The following is a 21,205-nucleotide window of genomic DNA, read 5'->3' on the forward strand; positions in this document are numbered from 1 at the left end:
CGTTAAATAGCATAACGATGTCACGACATCATCAGCTTCCCATCTGACGAAGAGTCTGCATCAGCCAATGCCTCCCCAATCACCCGCAGTCTATTACTAATTAGCTGTACTTCAATGGATGCTGGTATATTTCCTGTGAGCTTTGTCTTAAAAAAAAGAAGATAATTCCAAGATGGCAGAAACATGAATCGATTTGTACTGATGCAAACCAAGCGGTGCTTTCTCTCAGTGTCGATCCCTACTGTGCAATAATTAAGCACAGATATCTCCTGAGGTGGCCAAAAACACACACGAGCCTAGTATGGTTTTCATGTGCATTATCAGTATGTTATTCAAGGGCATTGCCAACGGAGAAAAACACAAAGCTAAATTAAATTCTATTCAGAATTCTAATAACTCTAAACTAGATAAGATAAAACTGAATATTGTCATCATGATTATGTCCTAATTATGTTATATAAATGTAATTTAACCTTTGTCGGTACTGAGTAGCAACTAAGTCACTGTATATAAGCAATGAAATAGTGTACCTGTCAAATAGCCCTCTACATAGCATCTCAGTCTGTACTGAGCCCTAAATCTAGTATTTGCATTATTCACTGCCAATAATCCTGATAATAGACTAAACGTATTTATAGATACTTTATAAACGTTACAGTGAGCAATGGACGTAAAATGAAAGCCTATTAGGTGCTGTTTTTCTGATTATGCAAAATCGGCACTTTCATGAGGTCTGCCGTCCATTGCTACAGCCTGTTTAGGGAGAGAGCGAGATGAAGAATGGCAACATAAGCAAAATTTGTCAGAGCAGCAAAAAAAACCTACCATATGGCTCACCCACCGAACTAGACAGCATGCTCATCAAATCTATGTAAGAGCACATGGTGCCTGAAACACAAAACCCTCAACTAATCCATCCCTTAATGCAGAGGCTTACATTAATGTAAAGATGCCGTCTCCAATGCCGACGGAATAACATGTTTATCGACCCACATGAATCTCATGTGACCTACAGTATATATATGTGTGAGAAGCCTTGCGTCACTGAGTTACTGATGCCTGCCTCATAACTGACTGAGGGCTTTAGCGCCTCTGAACGTGGTGACATCTTTTTTTGGAGGATGTCCCTGTTGGGCAGCCATGTGGCAAGGGCCCTGGGGCAGACCAACGGCGCATGAGTGCGCCACTGACCTACATTGTGCACTTTGCCAAAAATATTCCCCAAAGGCTGTTCCCTCACCCACCCATTTCTGCCAAATGCATGAAAGCATCACTTGATTAGTGAAGCTCGACACCAAGACGAATGGTCTAAAACCTCGTTGTTCTATGACCACCCTAGCTTGCCATGTCTTTGGCTGTTTTTACATTCCATTTCTCTATGTAGCCTGCAGATCATTCCTTACTGCCTTGTGGGACTGTAAATAACCTTCTCTGTTTCCTAATTATTTTCATGTCTTTGCCTGACACACATTCCATTTGTCTGTGTATCGTTTTGCACTGTCTGGTGTGTCTAAATTATGTCATAGTCTTCTATCTCCGCTCTCTACTTGCCTCAGCCTTCAGTATAGACCACAGCTCCCTCTGACACCTCCTGCTCCTGTCTCACTAACTAATCAAGCATATGTGACTGTGCAGCCAGATTAGCAGGCTAGCCTACTGCATGGGAGTGAGTGGACAGATTAGCTGGCTAGCCTACTGCATGGGAGTGAGTGGGCAGTACAGAGTCGCTCTGTCCTGAGAATGACCTCACACCACAGGAAACAGACATCTGGATCGATCCGGACAACGACCAGTTCAGCTGCTCACTTCATTCAGATCACTCGCATGACGGCTATTTCCTCCTACACCGTAAAGTAATTACAAGGCTGTAAAGTAACACTCTTAATGATGCTAATAACAATGTTAACACTTACAGCGTGTTTTAGAAGGAATGCTATATATTAGTGTTAGGCCATCGCCAATGCTGACAGTCAGCACAATGTTGAGCCGAGCCTCACCAACTCTTTCAGCTTCTTAAAGTAAAGTAAATGTTCACTTATCCCTGTGTTTATAGTCAGATTCTTGTCAAGACTACAACAAGAATGCACTATTTTGTGTTTTTTTCTTTGTAACATTTTCTCCCGGGGAGCAAACCACAGAATGATTACACTTTCACTATGCACCACTACGTTGTCAGTAATTCGGTGCGCCCCTTGGACATTTCTTCTAACGCCAACCCTGTCCTTATTTCTTATGTATTCCTTATTTGCGGGGATTTCCCCAGGGATCAGATCGAGCTGTAGAACTGAAGAATATGTATTCTAAGACGTGTCAGCCAGACAGCGCCTAGGTGAAGGAAGGGTTTATTCTAACGTATAAAGAAAGTATATAAAACGATAGTGCCTTAGGAGTAGCCCATAAGATGACTACGCCCCAAGGCCTAAACCCCATAGAAACAAGCACAAAGATTAGTCAAATGAATTACCTTTCAAAGGTTTCATTTAAATGTTATAACGCTACAATTATGTCAACTGCCAGTATACTGATGTAATCAGACTCATGTAAGCAACCCAATCAGCCAGGCCCTGACACCAGGAAGAGCTTAGGGAGAGGATCCTATGAGTCGGACCATCACAGGAAGTGATGTCATCTGATGGTTTATTTATCATGGGGATCACCAAACCCTGGAGACAAAAATGCACTCCCTTCCTCCTCCTCTTCCTCCTCTCTCTTTTTCTCTCTGTCTGTTTCTTTTTCCTACCTTTTCCATCACTTTTCTTACAATCGGTCTCTCTAAATCTCCACTTCTTCTTCTTAATATTTCCTCCATTTTTTGTTTGTCTGCCATGACCAAATCTCTCTGGTACTTTCTCTTTCGTTCTTATGGCCATATCTTGCTTTGATTCATGGACTTACGGTTATTTAATGACAGCCATAAACTGTGTGTCTGGTCATCTATTTCATGTTTTATGATTCCTGGAAAACAGTAGAATACTGAACCAATAAAGAAACAAAATATCCTGTGCGTTCACAAAAACAATGGTGCTACTTCTACTAATAACCCTGAACCACTCCTCTGCAGTTAATGTTCTTTGTTGAACAAAAATAATTTTTACTGTTGGAAAAAATAACAATAGCCTTTACTACAGGGGGCAGATAGGGAAAAAGGAGGCTGCGATACAAATTCACTCAAATAAAAATATGTGGAAAACAGCAAGGGAAATATTGTTACACCCAAAACAGCTGTGTGCGACATAGTAGGCTCGCCCAATGATGTTATTTTATAACACACTCTGACTGCAAAACAGAGACTAAAACTAAGATCCCTCCCTAGGCTGGACAAGTGAGAGACTCCTGAAGCAGGAGAAAATGATCTGAAAACAACTAATAACTACAGGCAAAATAACAGCTGTTGTAGGCTTGCTGTAGGGTGAGCCATTGTTCTTAGGAACAATATGCCTTAAGAGAACTTTAGCTTCCTGTTGGCATGGAAGCCCTATGTTAAGATTATGTCAACAAATAGTGTGACAGAACTACACCAACTTTTTTTTGCTTCTGAACTAATGGTTACTTCTTAAAGAGCAAACAAGATCAATCATATAGTAGACAAGTGAATCTGTTTCCAGAAACCAAAAAACAGACTTCCAAAAAAATGCAGTTGTGGTCTGTTAAGACTGCGGTGGGGAAGAGAGAGAGAGAGAGAGAGCTCTGTCCACGATTAACAGTGGCACAGAGCCCAGAAGTTGAGTTCCTCTTGGAGGAGGAGACTGCACTATCCAAGAGAAACGGCCATTTGGGCTATTTCATCCCGCTACTTCGTTAAATCTAAACAACGGCCAAATGCCCTTTAGACATAAATGGGAGTTTGAACATGAACTGTAGTTGTCCAAACTTCAATTTGATTTGTAGACTAGAGCCTAGATCCAAAATTACATCGTCGTGGTCTTCCGAGAGCTGCAGCACAGTAATTATCTTGATTCCCCACCATCTACTACTAAACTGGCAAGAAAAAGGAAACAAATGAATGGCGATGTGGATATATTCAAGTTGAAGGTTATCCCTTGGAGGATGCTCCAGCAGTTATCGTAGACTACTGCAATCCTTGATGCAGACGTATCATTTGGCATAGGGTGAAGAGGGTGCAGTCTACTGCTCGTTCTATGACCTTCTCCGCTCGCCCCGTTTTCTGCTAATGTGATTCCCGATCAAAATTATCTTTCTGGATCTGGATCAGGATGTACCAGTCATAAATTACATTACCCTGCAGTTTTTAGTCGTGCGATATCCGCCCATTGAAAATAAAAGCTGTTAGAAATTGATTAATGATTGCATGCTAGCCTAGTACTCCATCAAAACAAAGCCCCCTTTGCTCTATCCCGACCATGCGATCAATGTGGTCTATTTCCATCAGCTTGTCTTTCGAAGGACCATTTTGACCGATTAACCTACTTCCATGTGTTTCGACAGGATGCGCAGGCTACGTGTATTTTTATGATTCTCGTGATTTGAAGCCTTTGTCGAGGGATGGGGTTTTGACTCTGAGTCTGTGAAAGAAGCCGGCTTCTGGGCACAATGAAGAAAGACTCACATGTTCTCACATTTCGACAGAACAAATGTGTTAGTTATCATATCTTTATAAATCATCGCCATTTAATTTGCCGGTGAATTGGTTTAAATGTAAATCTGCCTTTCAATTACAAAGCGGCAAACTGACTCATTCGAAGTAGGCTCATTGATTTAGATTCTGAGTTACGTTACAATGTAACAATTGAGGCTGTAGGCGAGCTGTCATGAATGATAGGCCTATTGCTTCTGCAAACGGCTATTGACAATACACACTTTTGTTACCTTGTAGCAAGCACCATGTTGTTGACATGGCATGATAGGCTACATTTCGGAGAGGCTAGAGGCTATGGAATCCTTTCTCTAAGTAGGCTATAATAATAGGTCATATGCATTAATAACGAAATGTGTTAAAATGTCCCCAAATGATCTGACATTAGCCTATACTGGCAAGTACGGTATTTGCTTTTGGAGAGGTCTGAAAGACTTTGAAAAACATACTGCCACATCTGATAAATCCAGTTGCCAGTTTGTGTGTAAGCTAACCGCCCTGATGTGAATGTTCCAAATTCAATAAGCGCTATACTTGTTTCATCAAATTACTTTTTTTTGTACTCACCCCTCTTTTTCACACAAATATCCTCGCTTTTCTTCAGCTATAGGCTATATCCAGCGTGTTCACAATGCCCAACCCAGTCCTACAGTGCGTCGGTCTGATAATTGTCTCAGTTGCCCAGCAATAACGTTATTCCTAGCAAATAGCGGTGACTGCGAGCAAGCTAGATTGAGGCAACTAGGACATCCCCACCGCCTGCGTCTGCACTTCCAACGCGGCCATATGGGCGTGCACTCGCCTTGTGATTGGCATGCAACGTAGCCTAATTAGATTTAAACAGTTGAATAATGTAAAACATTTTTTCGACTAATAATAAATGTGTGCAGTTATTTTTAGACATTATTGTCCGCGCGTTCTTGAAAATATTTTAGCAAAGTATTATTTCACCATTTGAAAGCCGAGCTCGCGTTCTTGGCAACTGGCCCGGATCTGTGGCTTGTAGTTTTTTATTCTCCCTCCTGAGCTGACTGTCGAGGAAGGGACGCACGGAGAACTTCAAATCCCATAAATCCATGTTGCGTTTACGGAAGTTTGTAACTAGTTACGTTGCAACCGTTGAGGACATCTGAGTGGACAAGCAAGGGACCCAATGTATAGATGCAGACTGTTCCCTGTGCTTTAAAATATTGCGTCTCACGTAGAGGTGAAGTCATTCACACAAAAGGGTTATATATGATACCTTCCAGATAGTCCACTATGCCATCTCCCGATTCAGACGAGGATGAGGAGTTGGGAACGTATCAGAGGAAACTACGAGGTGATGACAGTTGGCTAGCATACTCAAACAGTTTGATTAAGTTACCTCTGCTCGGTGATTGCAAAGGGGTGAAACTTCATACACCATGCATTATTAATTTATATGCAGCACGACACATAATTGAATTACGCTCATTAACAACAGTTGCTGTTCAGCAAGTCTCACAAATGAAACTAAGTTGTAGCTAGATACGCTATCAATCACTTACGCTGATGAATGACATGTGTAAGTTAGCTACAAACTGTGGACATGAAGAATACATCGCACTTAAGGTTAAGTGTTTCCAAGGAATATTTTGCGCCAGATACTGTAACAATCCCAAATACACTGCTTGATTTCACAGAAAAAGCTAACCGCAGCATCCAGCAACTTAGCAGTATTTTGGACAGAAGTTCGTCAGAGGAGTCAGAGGGTGTAGATAGGCAGGCAAACCCAGATGCAGACGGCACTGTCGACGACGATTCATCCCATCAATTACAGGAGAGTGACGCAGGTAGGAACAGTCAAAGGTCTGACTTCAGTGAAACAGTCACTTGATCAATGAACCGCAGGTACAAACTGTGGAGATTATACATTTACATTACATTTAGCTAAAGCAAGTACAAGGCTCAGCCCTATGCTCTCCCGTTGCAGTATCTCAGCTGCGGTCGCTTCTGCAAAAACAACCAAGAGAAACAGTCAATATCACTCCATCGAAAAGAAAATCAACGCCCAAGGTACTGAAACATCTTTTGCCCAATCCTTTAATTGAAAAGTCAGAGGTCAAAGCCCCCTCAGTCCATAATGAAGATTACAATTGATTTGGGAATTGTAAACCCTTGGCAAAGGCTTTGGGGACTAACCTTTAAACATACATGTGAGTTGTGTCTATGCTCAGTCTTCGTTTACAATTGCTGATAGCCTGTCTTGAACTTTCTCCTTCTGTCCGGCAGAAGTCTCCTGAGAAGTTGAAAGGCGAGTTGCCAGCCATGCAAGATCTAGTGCCCATCATTCACAATCAGTCCGATTACATTCGCCATCTGGAAGCCGAGGTCAACTTCTGTAAGGTGCGTTCGATGGGTGAATGACTTTGGCCGAATGAGAGATGGCCAGCCTTAAGGTCCTGACAGGGATGCCTTTTTTCCTCTGCCACTGTGTGTGTTAGCTTACATAGAGGATCCCTGGCTGAACCCATGCCAATGTTATTGTTTAATGGGGAGCTTTTTATTACATGACTTCATGAAATGACTTCCGTGTTTTTAAGTGGAGTGGGTTATGGGCCATTCTGATTTACAAACAGACATATCCACCCACCATTTAATGTAGTTGAACTTAATCATTTAATCATCAGAAAACTAAATCAGCCTAATTCTCTCTCTCTCTCTCTCTCTCTGTGTGTGTGTGTGTTTACAGGAGGAGCTCTTGGGCATGAAACAGCGAGTGCGGGTGGTGATTGTTGAGAATGAGAGGCTCCACGAGGAGGTCAAATCGAAAGTGGTGGAGGAGAGCCTGAAGGAGCAGCCCATCTCAGATGGCACTGTGAGTGCTGAGACTGCGCCCAAAGTCACCTTTGCAAACTCATTTCTGCATATGGTTGTGTCATACAGGGGAACCACATTTTCATGAGGACTATATAGTGCAATACAGAACATAGAATATGAACAACTGATTAGCAGAACAAACAAAGCTACGTAATAAAGTTAAAACAAAATATATAGAGTTCACTCCTCAAACCATCTTCAGCAGTAGTTTAGTCTAAATGGATTTGCTGCTGACTTAGTCATTCATTTTAGGTCGTCATGTCCTTCGTATGTACCTGTATATTCTTGGGTAGTCAAGCTCAGATAAATTGTTGTCACATTTCTGTTGCTTCGCTTAATTCTTAACAGCGTTATTGGGGTGTCTTTCTGCAGATACATCCTCTGACCCTGTTGAGTATTCCAGAGAGGACCATGAAACCCAAACCCGTCCCCAGAACCCTTCACTCCGCGGAAGAGGACAAGTGGCGGAAAGAGCTGGTATGGAAGATTAAACGAGAAATGCTATTGAGAAGGTGATTTTTAATTGTTTTTGTTATGTGCTGCTTCTGAGTTTTCTAACATGCTCTGTGTGTGTGCGTGCCTGCGTGTGCGTGTGTGTGTGTGTGTGTGTGTGTGTGCTCGTGTGTGTGTGTGCGTGCACCTATGGTGTGCGTGCGTGCGTGTGCGTGCGTGCGTGTGTGTGTGTGTGTGTGTGTGTGTGTGTGTATGCGTGTGTGTGTGTGTACCTATGGTGTAATTAGGAACAGCTGAAGGTTCTCTATCAGGCTCAGCTGAAGACTCTGGAGGCGCAAGTGATGTCACTGAAGTAAGTGTGATCCGTTTCACCTTGGGCCTTGAACCTACGACCTTGGTGTGCAGTAGCAACACTGCACACCAACATACACCACATAGTAGCAACACACACACACACACACACACACACACACACACACACACACACACACACACACACACACACACACACACACACACACACACACACACACACACACACACACACACACACAAACAAAATGTAGTATGATTTGTAAATGTTGTATGATTTTCTTGTCCAGTTTTGTGCACATACTGTCAATGCCCTAAGACTGTCTCAGGTTCAGATAACCTTTAATCACTTCCTGTGTCACCAGGAAGGACCTGGCGACCTCCCAGAGAGAGTGTGAGGAGGTCAAAGGTCGCCTGCGGCACCGCGAGACTATGATGGCTGCGTCGACGGGTCAGCCGCAGGTGGGGGGGCTCTGTCTGCGGTGTGCACAGCACGAAGCCGTCCTGGCGGAGACACACACCAACGTACACACTCAGGCCATCGAGAGGGTCACCAAGTGAGCACACTCAAATGGAACAGAACATTCCATAAATGCGGTTGTTTATGTGTGTGCATGAACTGTGTGTGTGTGTTGAGTGTATGTCTGCTTTATATAAATGTTCTACTTGTAAATGTGTAATTATAATGGTGGTTAAACAGTAAGTATATCCAATAAAGCACAGTGACAGAAATAGGGATGTGGGTGAAATATATTGAAGAGAGCATTTGACACTCTATTCATTTTATGGCTACATTTGTTAATCAGACTAATGATAATTGATTACGTTTTCTAATTGATTGAAGTCATTGGATGTTTGCCTTCAACGTCTCCGTATATCTTAAGGTTACCACTCACATCGTAAATCAATTATTCCCCCTCTTGAGAATTTGAGACTGGTTTAATCAGTATAGCCAATGGCAAGGTGAAAAATAAACATTGATTAGATCATATCAATTAGATCTGTAATTGTGTCAGTAATTGAAGAAGCGGACAGATGTAGTTAAAAAGGTCATTACATCTACATGTAGTTCTACACAGTGATGCTAGATTCCTCGTGTCATGGGTTGGGGATGTGCCATAGCGGCCAAACCACTCCTACCTACTCCTACCCAACAACCTAGCCTAAGCATTATAACAACAGGGTGCACTGCAACAATCATACTTCTACTTAACAATATGTAACAACAACAAATATGCCTTCGTGAGCATTTCACTGGGGCTGTCAAGTGGGCACCTTCCTTCTTCGGTGTTTGTTTTGTTTGTTATGTGTATTTGCATGAATTTCTTTGGCAGCTCATGGAAATTGCATGTTTGTGTGTGTGTGTGTGTTTATCTGTGTGTGTGTGTGTGTGTGTGTGTGTGTCTTAGAGAGCGTGATGAGCTGATGACAGTGCTGTGTACCCTGCGAGCCAGCCAGGCTGAGGCCCAGCAGAGGGAGTGGAGCTCCTACCAGCAGGTGAAGCAGGCTGTGGCGATGGCCGAGGAGGCCAACCTGGAGAAGACGCAGGCAAGCACACATGAACTATTTCAATTATACTGATTTTAATATAGAAGACACGGGTAAGCACAAGCCACAAGCCATTTCAAATCACTTAATACAGAAGACGCAGATAGCCACACACAGACCATTTCAAATCACTTAATACAGAAGACGCAGATAACCACATACAGACCATTTCAAATCACTTAATACAGAAGACGCAGATAGCCACACACCGACAATTTAAAATCACTTATCTCAGGTCTCTCACTTTTAAAAGAATCGAAATATTTACAAAAAAAATTATGATTTTAATGTAAAGGGACGTCTTGAGACTAACACACGTTTGATCACATATAGACAGATTTTGACTGTTAACAGTTGACAAAACAATATATATTGTAGTGACTATGAGTGAAATAGATGCTCAGAAACAAAGTGTGTTGGCTAATCCTTGGTTCCATCATCTCCTGAAATGTTATACACTTTGAAATTGTATTAACCAGTCAGTAAGTTTCCTTAAGGCGGGTATTTCTAAAAATTTAGATTACTTTGGAAGTCGGAGGTAGAGTGCTATGTTGGACAATGTAGTTATCACTTAAAACAGCTTTAGATTTAACAGTAAGTGGATATCCCCACTTCCATAAGGTGGTTGAGCATCTTAATGGGCACATACAAGCCCTTAGATGAAAACAGACGCAGTGAAGATGAATACACCTCTGAGACAGTCTTTGTGTTATGGCGCCACCTGTTGGATGTACAAAGAAAAAAGAAAGAAACACTGCAGTGATTAACCTGGATGTGGTCTAACACATTTATTCAACAATATCCATGACCTGCTGATATATCCAGATTTCCCTAAAAACTCCATAGGCTTCTTGTTATTGATTTGTTTGATTGGTTTGTTGAATTATATTCTCAGGCTTACTTTGAATGATACGTTTGATGTACTCAATAGAATACAGTATTTTAAAAGGCCTTCTATACTCAATGTGAATAACTTAGTTAATTCCATAATTTATCTTAATAACTTAGTGGTTTGCCAACTTAATAACTTAATATTTTTTATTAATACTCTAAGAGACTTTGAATAAATGCCTTGTCTTGATAAATACACTTATGTTAACTAAACTTTTCAGTATGTGTGTGTGTGTGTGTCGTGTGTGTGTGTGTGTGTGTGTGTGTGTGTGTTTCCCCTCCCAGGCTGTGGTGCAGTGTGAGCAGGTGCGGAGCGAGCTGGCTCGTCAGAGGGAGCGTCTGGAGCAGGAGCTGGAGGCCCAGCAGCAGAGGATCGCCCAGGCCAGAGACTCCGCACGACACCAGGCCAACAAGGAGAAGGAGGAGCTGGCCCAGACGGTGAAGCTCACACACACACACACATCACACACTCACCGACTACACATACATACATGCGCGCACACACACACACACACACACACACATCACACACTCACTAACTACACATACATACATGCACGCTCACACACACATCACACACTCACCGACTACACATACATACATGCGCGCACACACACACACTCACTAACTACACATACATACATGCACGCTCACACACACATCACACACTCACCGACTACACATACATACATGCGCGCACACACACACACTCACTAACTACACGTACATACACACAGATACACACAAACACGTCACACACTCACTAACTTCACATACATACATGCGCGCTCACACACACATCACACACTCACTAACTACACATTCATACACACTCACACACACACACACACACGTCACAGACATATACATGCGCACACACACACACACACACACACACACATAACTACACACACCTACACACACACACACACACACACAAACCTCAAACACTGACTAACTACATATTCATACACACACATTTCACATTCACTAGCTACAAACACACACACACATAACTACACACACCTACACACACACACACACACACACACACACACACACACACACACAAACCTCAAACACTGACTAACTACATATTCATACACACACATGCGCACACACATGCATTCACACAACCACACTCACATAACTCACACACTCACTGACTACACACATGTACTTTTCAATGACACTTCAAGTATTTTAGTTAGAAACTTCATTCTCTAACTGCAGCATAGCATGAAAGGCTAATGAGTTGTGACCTTTGGTGTATTGTGTTCTCCTTTGGATCGGAGGTCTGTCTTGCCCTTTAGAAAGACCTTTACAACAAAGTGAGATTAGAATAGCAAGGACAAGAGGGACAGCATGTGTAAATTAACAGAAATCTCTGCTATTTGAAAGCAATGTTAGGTGCAATTATTGTTGGTGAACTGAGTGGAGTTAGCCATTGATTGCATCGGTACTTTCTGTCATAGGTTATGTGTGTTTGTCAGGCCTGTGGTGGTATGTGGAGTGTGAGCTGAGCGTATGGTAGCTGAGGTGTTCCTAACTCAGTTCAGGCAGATGCCTTTGAACACGGCTCTGGCTCGCCTCTGCTGTGTTCTGGCATTGTGGCAGTGGCTTTGAATGGACTTCAGTGAGCTGACATTGATGAATTGCTTTGGAAATCCGCTAGACTGCACATGCAGCTACAAAGAAGAATGTCCTCAGCAGGCCACTGTACAATCGGGCAGCGTTAGCTCCCCAGACAAGCTTCAGAGTAATTCAATGAATTCCGGCCTTCCAGGACAAAACTATTTGCCATTCCAATCATGACACATTATTAAACATTTGTCATAGTTTTCTCTTCACATCAGTATTCTGCTACACTTCTTCCCTCTAGAGGAGATGAAGAGCTACTACACTGGTAAGATTCTCCCGTGTCTGCTAAAGATGTCCTCTGGCGGTCACCTAGATCACTGGACATGGGCAAGGGCTGCATTCTAAGATATAAAGGTTTACTTAATATGTGGTCAGACCACTGCAGGCTTTTTCCTGGGTCAAAATGGGTCTTCGGTCTCAAAATTTGTGTTACCATGTCACCTTATTAGCTTACATTTTACCATTTCATAAATAATGAGGATATGCTTCAGGAAATCATTTTGCTTCCACTTTAGATTCAAATAGATTGACAATAGTCCAAGCCCCATGGTGCTATCATGTATGGTTCAAAGATGATCAAGGTTTACCTCTTTACATATATATGCAAACTACTGAAATGTATATCAATAGAATCTAGAACTAACCAGTGGTCAGAAATGGAACACACAAATTATGAAATTCAAGTTTATCTATTATTACTATTCATTTTTATTATACAAACCTACATACCATTCTTTTTGTTTTTATTATTAAAACTGTCCACAAATATGTTTAATAGTGTGTTTAACTTCTATTGGCCCACCAATGGAGGCTGCGTTGGAAATCAAACTTTTGTCAGCATTTTGAGTGGACATTTCATTTGCATTTGTACAGGTGTATTCGTGCACGTCGGGCTGGCCCTCGCAGCGGAACGACAGTTTACAACCGCACCGGTTTATCAATGATAATATTAATTCGAGACGCAACACAAATCTATCCGCTCTCCTCCGAACGAGCTGAGCTTTCATTGATAAACCAATGCGGTTGTCTGCCTCTCCCGAGGCCCCGCGGTCTACTGGTACTCGTTCAAACGGGTAGACAAATCAAATAATAGCCTACACCTGTGTAGGTCCTCAACATAGCAGATATTTTAATACATTGAAAGCCATGAATACTGAAAATGGAATGTTATGCTCAAAATCACCGCCGACTGATGAAGTCAGGATGCATACGCAAGTTGAGTGATTGGCAGCTGGCCGCTCTGTCCATTCGCGCACCTCACAGCTGCGTATTGTTCAGACAAGAAGACACGCTTATCAACTCGATTACTATTGATCAAAACAGAACGATGTTTCGGCTGTAGGCCTATACTTGAAACATACTATTGAGACCATATTCGCTTACATGCATTGCACGCGCCATGAATGACAGCTTTTTTTAATTTATTTTTTATCGCAGACTTTTTTTTTTTGGCTTAGGCGCTCGGGATTTGTTGTAGGCGCTCGGGAAAACGGCTTAGGCGCGCGCCCAAATTTTCTCTATGCAGGAAAAACCCTGCACTGTAAATAACTGTAGCTGTTTTACTTGGGATGTGTAAGATGCACATTATCACACTGTGATTTAAAGTTTTTGCCAGGATCAAAAAAGCACATAGAAAACAGCCTGGGCGTCTAGTGGTGACGACAGATGTTTTTATCTGCCCGTTTTTATACCCACATGTCCATATACTACCAAAAAATTCATTTGGAGAATCATAAAAAAAAGTAGCTTCCAAAAACAGACCACAAAAAGCGTGAAAAACCTGCTTTGTCTTGCTTTAAATGTGTGGCACAGGTCAGCTTAGAGGCAAAAGCACCTTGAAGTGGCCGTACTCTTCTCTTCTGAGAAGGATGCCCTTTGCTCTTGGTGGCATTCTCAAATGCTGGCATCTGGCATGATATTTTATAACCGTGGAAACGCTGAATAGCCCAGTCCACTGACTAAAATAAGAACTATGCACCTTTTGTGCTTTCTACCTGAAGGATCCGTACCCCCCAAAATGCAAACAAACTGAAAAAAAATGACTTGATGTTTCATTTCTAGCCATGCCAGCAATATTCAAATGTGCAAGCCAGTAGAGTATCTTTCCCTCTCTCTGTCTTGGTAATCATTTCTACAGCTGCTCAGAGTGGCCATGGCACAGGACACCAGTGAGACATTGGCCTGCTGTTGGACTGTTAGCTTAAAGTGATGAGTATCATGGACTCATTCAAAGCATAGTCTTGTACCTCTTGTAACTCCTGTAGTCTCCTGAGCGTTTCTCTGTCTCCCGTTTCATGTTAGTGGAGTTTGGATGAGTCATTTCAAATTGAAAGAGAAGCAGGTATTTGTAGATCCAATCCTGTATTGATGTCAAAGGTTCTTTTACTGTGTCTTAGCCTTGCGTTTTCCGGCCCTGTGCTTCACTCTACCTCACTCTCTCAGGTTCACACTCTCTTCACTCAAAAAAAAATAAATAAAAAATTCACTCTCTCTATTTCACACTCACTGATTCAATCTGTCAGGATTGTCTCTCTCTGTACTTCACCCTCTCTGTACTTCACTCTCTCTATTTCACTCTCTCTCTACTTCACTCTTTTAGGCTTGACTCTCTCTCTACTTCACTCTTTCTCTATTTCACTCTCTCTCTACTTCACTCTCTCTAGTTCACTCTCTCTCTAGTTCACTCTCTCTCTACTTCACTCTCACTCTAGTTCACTCTCTCTCTACTTCACTCTTTCTCTATTTCACTCTCTCTCTACTTCACTCTCTCTAGTTCACTCTCTCTCTAGTTCACTCTTTCTCTATTTCACTCTCTCTCTAGTTCACTCTCTCTCTAGTTCACTCTCTCTCTACTTCACTCTCACTCTAGTTCACTCTCTCTCTACTTCACTCTCTCAGGCGTCACTCTCTCCTATATTCCCACATGTATATACATCATAGACAATAATCTCTCTTTTTTTGTCTTTATCACTCTCTCTCTCTCCATCCCTCTATCCCTCTCTCTCTCTCTCTCCCTCCATCCCTCTCTCTCTCTCTCTCTCTCTGTGTATCTCTAGGTGGGACGTCTGACTCAGAGGGTGGCTGAACTGGAAGGGCTGATGGAGAGGGGTGACAGAGAGAGGAGCTCTCTGACTGGCCAGCTGGAGGAGGCCTACCGGAAACTGACCAATCAGGAGGAGGACAACAGCAAGGTATAGCTAGTGCGTCACTTGTTGTGTGGTCTTGTTCTCCTCCTGCGTATCTTGTCTTGTCTTCCACTCTTTCTTCTCCTTGAGGTTTATTTGTGAAGACAGGTAATGTTTTAATGAAATTAATGGTATGTGAACAGAGCTGTCCTGGCAGTCACCATTCACTGAGTGACTGAGTGACTGAGTGACTGAGTGACTGAGTGACTGAGTGACTGAGTGACTGAGTGACTGAGTGAGCGGGTGGATGGATGGACGGACGGACGGACGGACGGACGGACGGACGGACGAACGAATGAATGAATGAACGAATACACCTTTATGTTTGATTCAATACTCAAATCACCTACTTATATAGTAGTGGTCTCCGCTCACGACTGATAGCATAACAGATGTGGTATCCATTTTTGTGGCACGCTTCTGTTATATTGGTGGTCTGGTGGAAAGTTGAAAACATAGAGGATCCACTCGTTGGTTATGAGCTCATGAGGATGAGGCTTGACTTGTTCACTGGTCATTCACAAACCAAATCCCTGTGACACAAACACATCACACACACATCACATCAGCTTCTGTAAATACCCCGTCTTCTGTAATTACCCCGTCTTCTGTAAATACTCCGTTTTGTTTGCCACCTGCATGTCTACATGAGTTTGTGTGTTCATTAGTTCTTGCCTATCTTGTTTCACACTGTGAGGAGGAGGATGATGATGATGATGAGGAGGAAGATGATGAGTTTGAATCAGTCTCTGCCTCACCCTTCACATCACCTGCTGGCCCACATGATGGGACTTTATCCTCTCTGCCCCTCTTGAACTGAACACACACACACACACACACACACACACACACACACACACACACCTCTAAAACAGAAATAGTAGCTCATGCCCCAGATACCGTCTGACCCTAGGATGGATCCAGCTGATATCAGGGCTTTGTCCGGGCAAGGTCCGGCCCATGTCTGGTGCTTCCTGCCATCTGCAGAGCCACTGAGTGCAGATGGAAGCCAGAAGCCAGCGCAGGGGTAGAAACGAGAGCCGCCCTCGGGGTGCACACATGCCTCACGACCCGCTCCCACTCCACCTGCACACACACACACATACACACACACACACACACACACACACATGCTGCACAGTGTGACAGCTACACTACCCCAAATGGCCACCAGGTGGCACTCAAGCCCCGCTGATGAGTTATCACGAGCGCATCCTCAAGGAAGGAAACAGAGAAAGAGTCTGCCCCATGAATGTAACAAAGTGAATAGATGGAGAAGTATCTCAGGTTAATATTTATTGCACATAGCCTGACCAAGTGTGGTTTTTATTTGATCCATTCAGATGTTATTGTCATCTCTTGTGTGTGTGTGTTTGTGTGTGTGATGAGGTAAGGTAAGGTGAGGTGAGGTAACTCTAATTCAGCAGGTGCCTTCTTCAACAGATGCACCTATGTTAGGATGACATTGAAAGCGGAAGTGGTGACTGCAGGAATTCTTAGCCTGCTCAGTGTGTGTGTGTCAGCGTTAGTGTGTGTGTGTGTGTGTGTGTGTGTGTGTATCTGTGTGTGTACTCATGTGTATGTGTGTGTGTGTGTGTGTGTGCTCAGGTGTGCGGGGAGCTCCGGTACCTGCTGAGCCAGGCCCAGCTGAAGAGAGAGGAGGCTGAGAGAGAGCGGAGAGACTCCGGCGCCAAAAACGCCCGACAGCTCGAGCTCAGCCAACAGGTGAGAGAGGAGGCACGCAAGGGGTTAAAGAGGAGAGGAGAGAGACAAGGATTCGGCAAAGAGGAGAGGAGAAGAACTAAGAAAAAGAGAGGAAAAAAGTGCTTTATAGTAGTGAGTTGTTAAAAATCACTTGCCAGAATCCTCCAGTGACTGTGACAGTCCTCCGAGAGGGAGAACGTCCTCTTAAAACTCACACTGCCTCTCTGGAACACGCTGGCTGCGTTCTGTGTTCTTCACTGCCCTCACACTCACTCGTTCTCCATATCTCACACTTGTTTGGCTCAAATGGCCCTGTTCATTTATTTCCTGTTGAACAAGCGTACATGCTTAAGATCAGGAGATGCGGTGGGGCTTGTCATATTGGATCCATGTCTCTTTTCTCATTTCTCTCTTGGTTCCTATCATATGAGAATCAGTATCTGGTATTGCAGACAGCACATGTGCTTTTAAAAGGAGGATTTTTTTATTTTATTTCACATGTCCTGTCAGTTTTCCATGAACTCAGCTTGACACTCTGAGTGCTTTTGTATCGACTTCATTTTTCTTGTCAATTCCTCTTCCTTTTTCTGTCACCTATTTAATATCCCTCCTTCCGACTGTTCATCCTCTGTCTTATTCTCTTTCTCAAATTTTTCTCTCCATCCATTCTCATTTCTTCTCCTTTCATTATTCTTTCTCTGTCCTTCTCCTCCCTCCTCTGTTGTTGTATCTCTCCTTCTCTTTTATCTCACTCTCCCCTTCCCTATCTCCCCCCATCTCACTCTATCTCTCCTTCACTCACTCCTCTACGACGTCTCCTTCTCTATCTCCCTCTCTCACTCTTTCCCTCTGTATCCTTTCTTCCCACTCTCCCACTCTTTCTCCCTCCATCTCTCCTTCCATTCTCCTCTCTCTCCCTCCCTCTCTCACTCTTTCCCTCTGTATCCTTTCTTCCCACTCTTTCTCCATCTCTCCTTCCATTCTCCTCTCCCTCCCTCCCTCTCTCCTTTACTCTCCCCCCTCTCCCTCCCCCTCCTCCCCCCAGGAAGTGGAGAGGCTGGGCGTGGAGCTGGGTGAGCGCCGGCAGCGTCTGGAGGAGGCCCAGAGGGCGGGGAGCCGAGCCCAGGCGGAGGCAGTGGGTCTGGAGGAACGGCTGGGCCGCGCCGAGCACCAACTGCACCTCACCAGGTAACCCCTAATCCTATTACATGCCACAACACCGCCATCCGCCATCCCTCATCCGCCTCCCACCCCCCTCCACCCCTCCACCCCTCCTTCATTCACTCTCTCTGTCCCTCTCTCCGCTGGCTCCTCCGCATGGGGGGGTGGGGTGGGGTGGTTTAATAACGCCAGGCATCCACCGGCTGCTGCCACCGTCACACGGCAACCAACAACCACCACCACACCGCCCCCTACCCCCCCCTACAAACACACACACACACACACACACGCTCACCATCCATCTCTTCTTTCCAACTCTCCTGCCTCCCTCCTACAAACACACAGAAACTCAGGATATTCAACATATATACGACACACACATAGTCGTGCACCACCACAAATACACACACACACACACACACACACACACACTTACACACCGCACACACACACTTACACTCTCACACACACACTTACACATTTCTTTTTAACAATATGCTTATAAGGAAACGACTGTTTACCATCATGTTAACATCATGGTTGTGTGTGTACATACATACATGTGTACATTTGTGTTAGTAATGTATGTTACCTGTTGCGTCAGATAGCACTTGATTTAGTAGCACTTGTTTTAGCACAAACCAGCAATGTTTGTTCACTTCATGGTGACTGAGGAGATAACATTTATTTTTCTAATATATAAGATGGAGAGGAAAAAAAACGACCAAAAGTTTCTTTTCAAAAGTTAGGTTATATGAAGCTCTTTCCCTGATCAGCATTGTTAGGTTTCATTAACATAAGGACTGGAGCTATTTTTATCATGTTTCGCTATCGTGACCAAAAGACAATGATAATCAGGAATTTAAGTCCCATGTTCTGGAATGTGCTTTAGTGATTTTACAACTTTGTGCACTCTAAGACACGGTGTGTGTGTGTGTGTGTGTACACTTGCATTCTAATGTATCTCGGGAGTGTACGGGGTGAATATGTATGTCTATTTGTGCGCTTTCGTGTACGCCTGCATTGTGTTACATCCATATTGCCAGTGTGTAGATATACTTACTTGTGAGTATGCTTGTGCTTATGTTTGTGAGTGTGTGTGTGTGTGTGTGTGTGTGTGTTTCCTCTCGCTGGTGTTGCGGCAGGCGGTCAGCCGGTGGCAGATTGGCGCTGCTGGCACCTCCCTCCGCCCCTGTGCCTGTCCGGCCTGTGTGTGTGTGTGTGTGTGTGTGGCACAGAGCGGGCAGAGCATGGCACGGGCCTCCATCCGCTGGCCTGCCAGTCGCCCAGGGCAGGGGGGCATTGAGGGGGCGGGGGGGATTGGGGAGCGGCTGGTGGTGGTGGTGGTGTTGGTGGTGGGGTAGTGGCACCTCTCTCCTCTCGTCTCGTCTCCTCTGGTGCCCCCGGGTAGGGTGGGGTGGCGTGGGGCGGGCACAGATGTGTCTCGGTGCCGCTGCGTTAGAGGTGACCCGGGTCACAGTGCCACGGCGCAGCACGGTGCCCGCCGGCCACTGAGAGGGGCCTGCTGGCCATGCCAAGCAGATACCAGGCTGTGTGTGCCCGAGCGGATGGGAGTGCGGAGCAGAGTGGAGCTGTGAGTGCTCACACACACACACACACACACAGACACACACACACACAGTCACACACACACACACACAGTCACACACACACACACACACACACACACGCACACACACACACACACACACACGCTCACACACTCACACACACGCTCACACACGCACGCACACACACGCACGCACACGCACACACTTCTCATAAACAGCACATAACTTCATCACACACACACACACACACACACACACACACACACACACACACGCTCACACACGCACACACTTCTCATAAACAGCACATAACTTCATCACACACAGACACACAGACACACACACACACACACACACACGCTCACACACACACGCACGCACACGCACACACTTCTCATAAACAGCACATAACTTCATCACACACATGCACACACATAGTTTTCTCATACACAAACATCATACACAGACACACACAGACACACACAGACACACACACAGGTTTCTCATACACTAACGGAACATAACCTTATCACATACACATTAATTACACACACGCATACACACATACACTTGAACGCAGGCTTCTCATACACAAACAGTGCACAACCTCATCACAAACACACACACACACACACACTTACACACATATATATGTACACACACACACACAAACACAGGCTTCTCATACACAAACAGCACATAACAACATCACGCACAAAAACATTGTGCTGGAAGTGACAGAAGTGCTGTTTCCAGTCTCTGGTCCGTATCTTATGAATGATGATCATAGTGTCTTATGAATGATGATCATAGTGTCTTATGAATGATGATCATAGTGTCTTATGAATGATGATCATAGTGTCTCATGAATGATGATCATAGTGTCTTATGAATGATGATCATAGTGTCTTATGAATGATGATCATAGTGTCTTATGAATGATGATCATAGTGTCTTATGAATGATGATCATAGTGCCTTATGAATGATGATCATAGTTGAGATTTGAGAGGCATTCATGTAGAACAGGGTAGAGTTTAGCCATGTAATGCAACACATTGCACACACATTCAACAAGAGACCACACACAAAGAGATATCTGACCCTGTGTTCTACCATCTACCGTTTTGCTGACTTGAACTAATATATGTGTGAAACCTTGTACCATGTTCCTTACATGAGCCTATGGATGTATCTTAGAGGTATGAGAAAACATTATTTACTTGTAGGTTTATTTCTCTTTGTGCTTCTGACAAACACACACACAAGGTTGTATGCAAAAGTTTGGGCACCCCTGAACAAAGT

At 43.9% G+C, this 21,205-nt stretch overlaps 2 protein-coding genes across 9 annotated transcripts in view; one reads left to right on the forward strand and one right to left on the reverse strand.

The window, feature by feature from the left end:
- cep170aa (centrosomal protein 170Aa) overlaps positions 1–5,381 on the reverse strand; it is a 61,535-nt gene extending 56,154 nt beyond the window's left edge. For all 8 annotated transcript variants that reach the window (XM_012841422.2, XM_031579102.1, XM_031579101.1 and 5 more), the window contains exon 1: positions 5,162–5,381. The gene's annotated coding sequence lies outside the window, so the exon portion shown is untranslated. The remainder of the gene's footprint in view (positions 1–5,161) is intronic.
- Positions 5,382–5,694: 313 nt separating this feature from the next.
- The window catches only part of sdccag8 (SHH signaling and ciliogenesis regulator sdccag8), a 66,823-nt gene continuing 51,312 nt past the window's right edge, over positions 5,695–21,205 (forward strand). Inside the window, exons 1-13 of the mRNA XM_031579104.2 lie at positions 5,695–5,915; positions 6,259–6,408; positions 6,549–6,631; positions 6,848–6,961; positions 7,308–7,433; positions 7,808–7,912; positions 8,176–8,240; positions 8,566–8,757; positions 9,610–9,748; positions 10,925–11,077; positions 15,337–15,471; positions 17,074–17,190; positions 18,215–18,357. Coding sequence (XP_031434964.1) covers positions 5,855–5,915; positions 6,259–6,408; positions 6,549–6,631; positions 6,848–6,961; positions 7,308–7,433; positions 7,808–7,912; positions 8,176–8,240; positions 8,566–8,757; positions 9,610–9,748; positions 10,925–11,077; positions 15,337–15,471; positions 17,074–17,190; positions 18,215–18,357 — 1,583 coding nt within the window. The 5' untranslated portion in view covers positions 5,695–5,854. The remainder of the gene's footprint in view (positions 5,916–6,258; positions 6,409–6,548; positions 6,632–6,847; positions 6,962–7,307; positions 7,434–7,807; positions 7,913–8,175; positions 8,241–8,565; positions 8,758–9,609; positions 9,749–10,924; positions 11,078–15,336; positions 15,472–17,073; positions 17,191–18,214; positions 18,358–21,205) is intronic.

Source organism: Clupea harengus, chromosome 13, assembly GCF_900700415.2.
Source record: "Clupea harengus chromosome 13, Ch_v2.0.2, whole genome shotgun sequence".
Classification (NCBI taxonomy): domain Eukaryota; kingdom Metazoa; phylum Chordata; class Actinopteri; order Clupeiformes; family Clupeidae; genus Clupea; species Clupea harengus.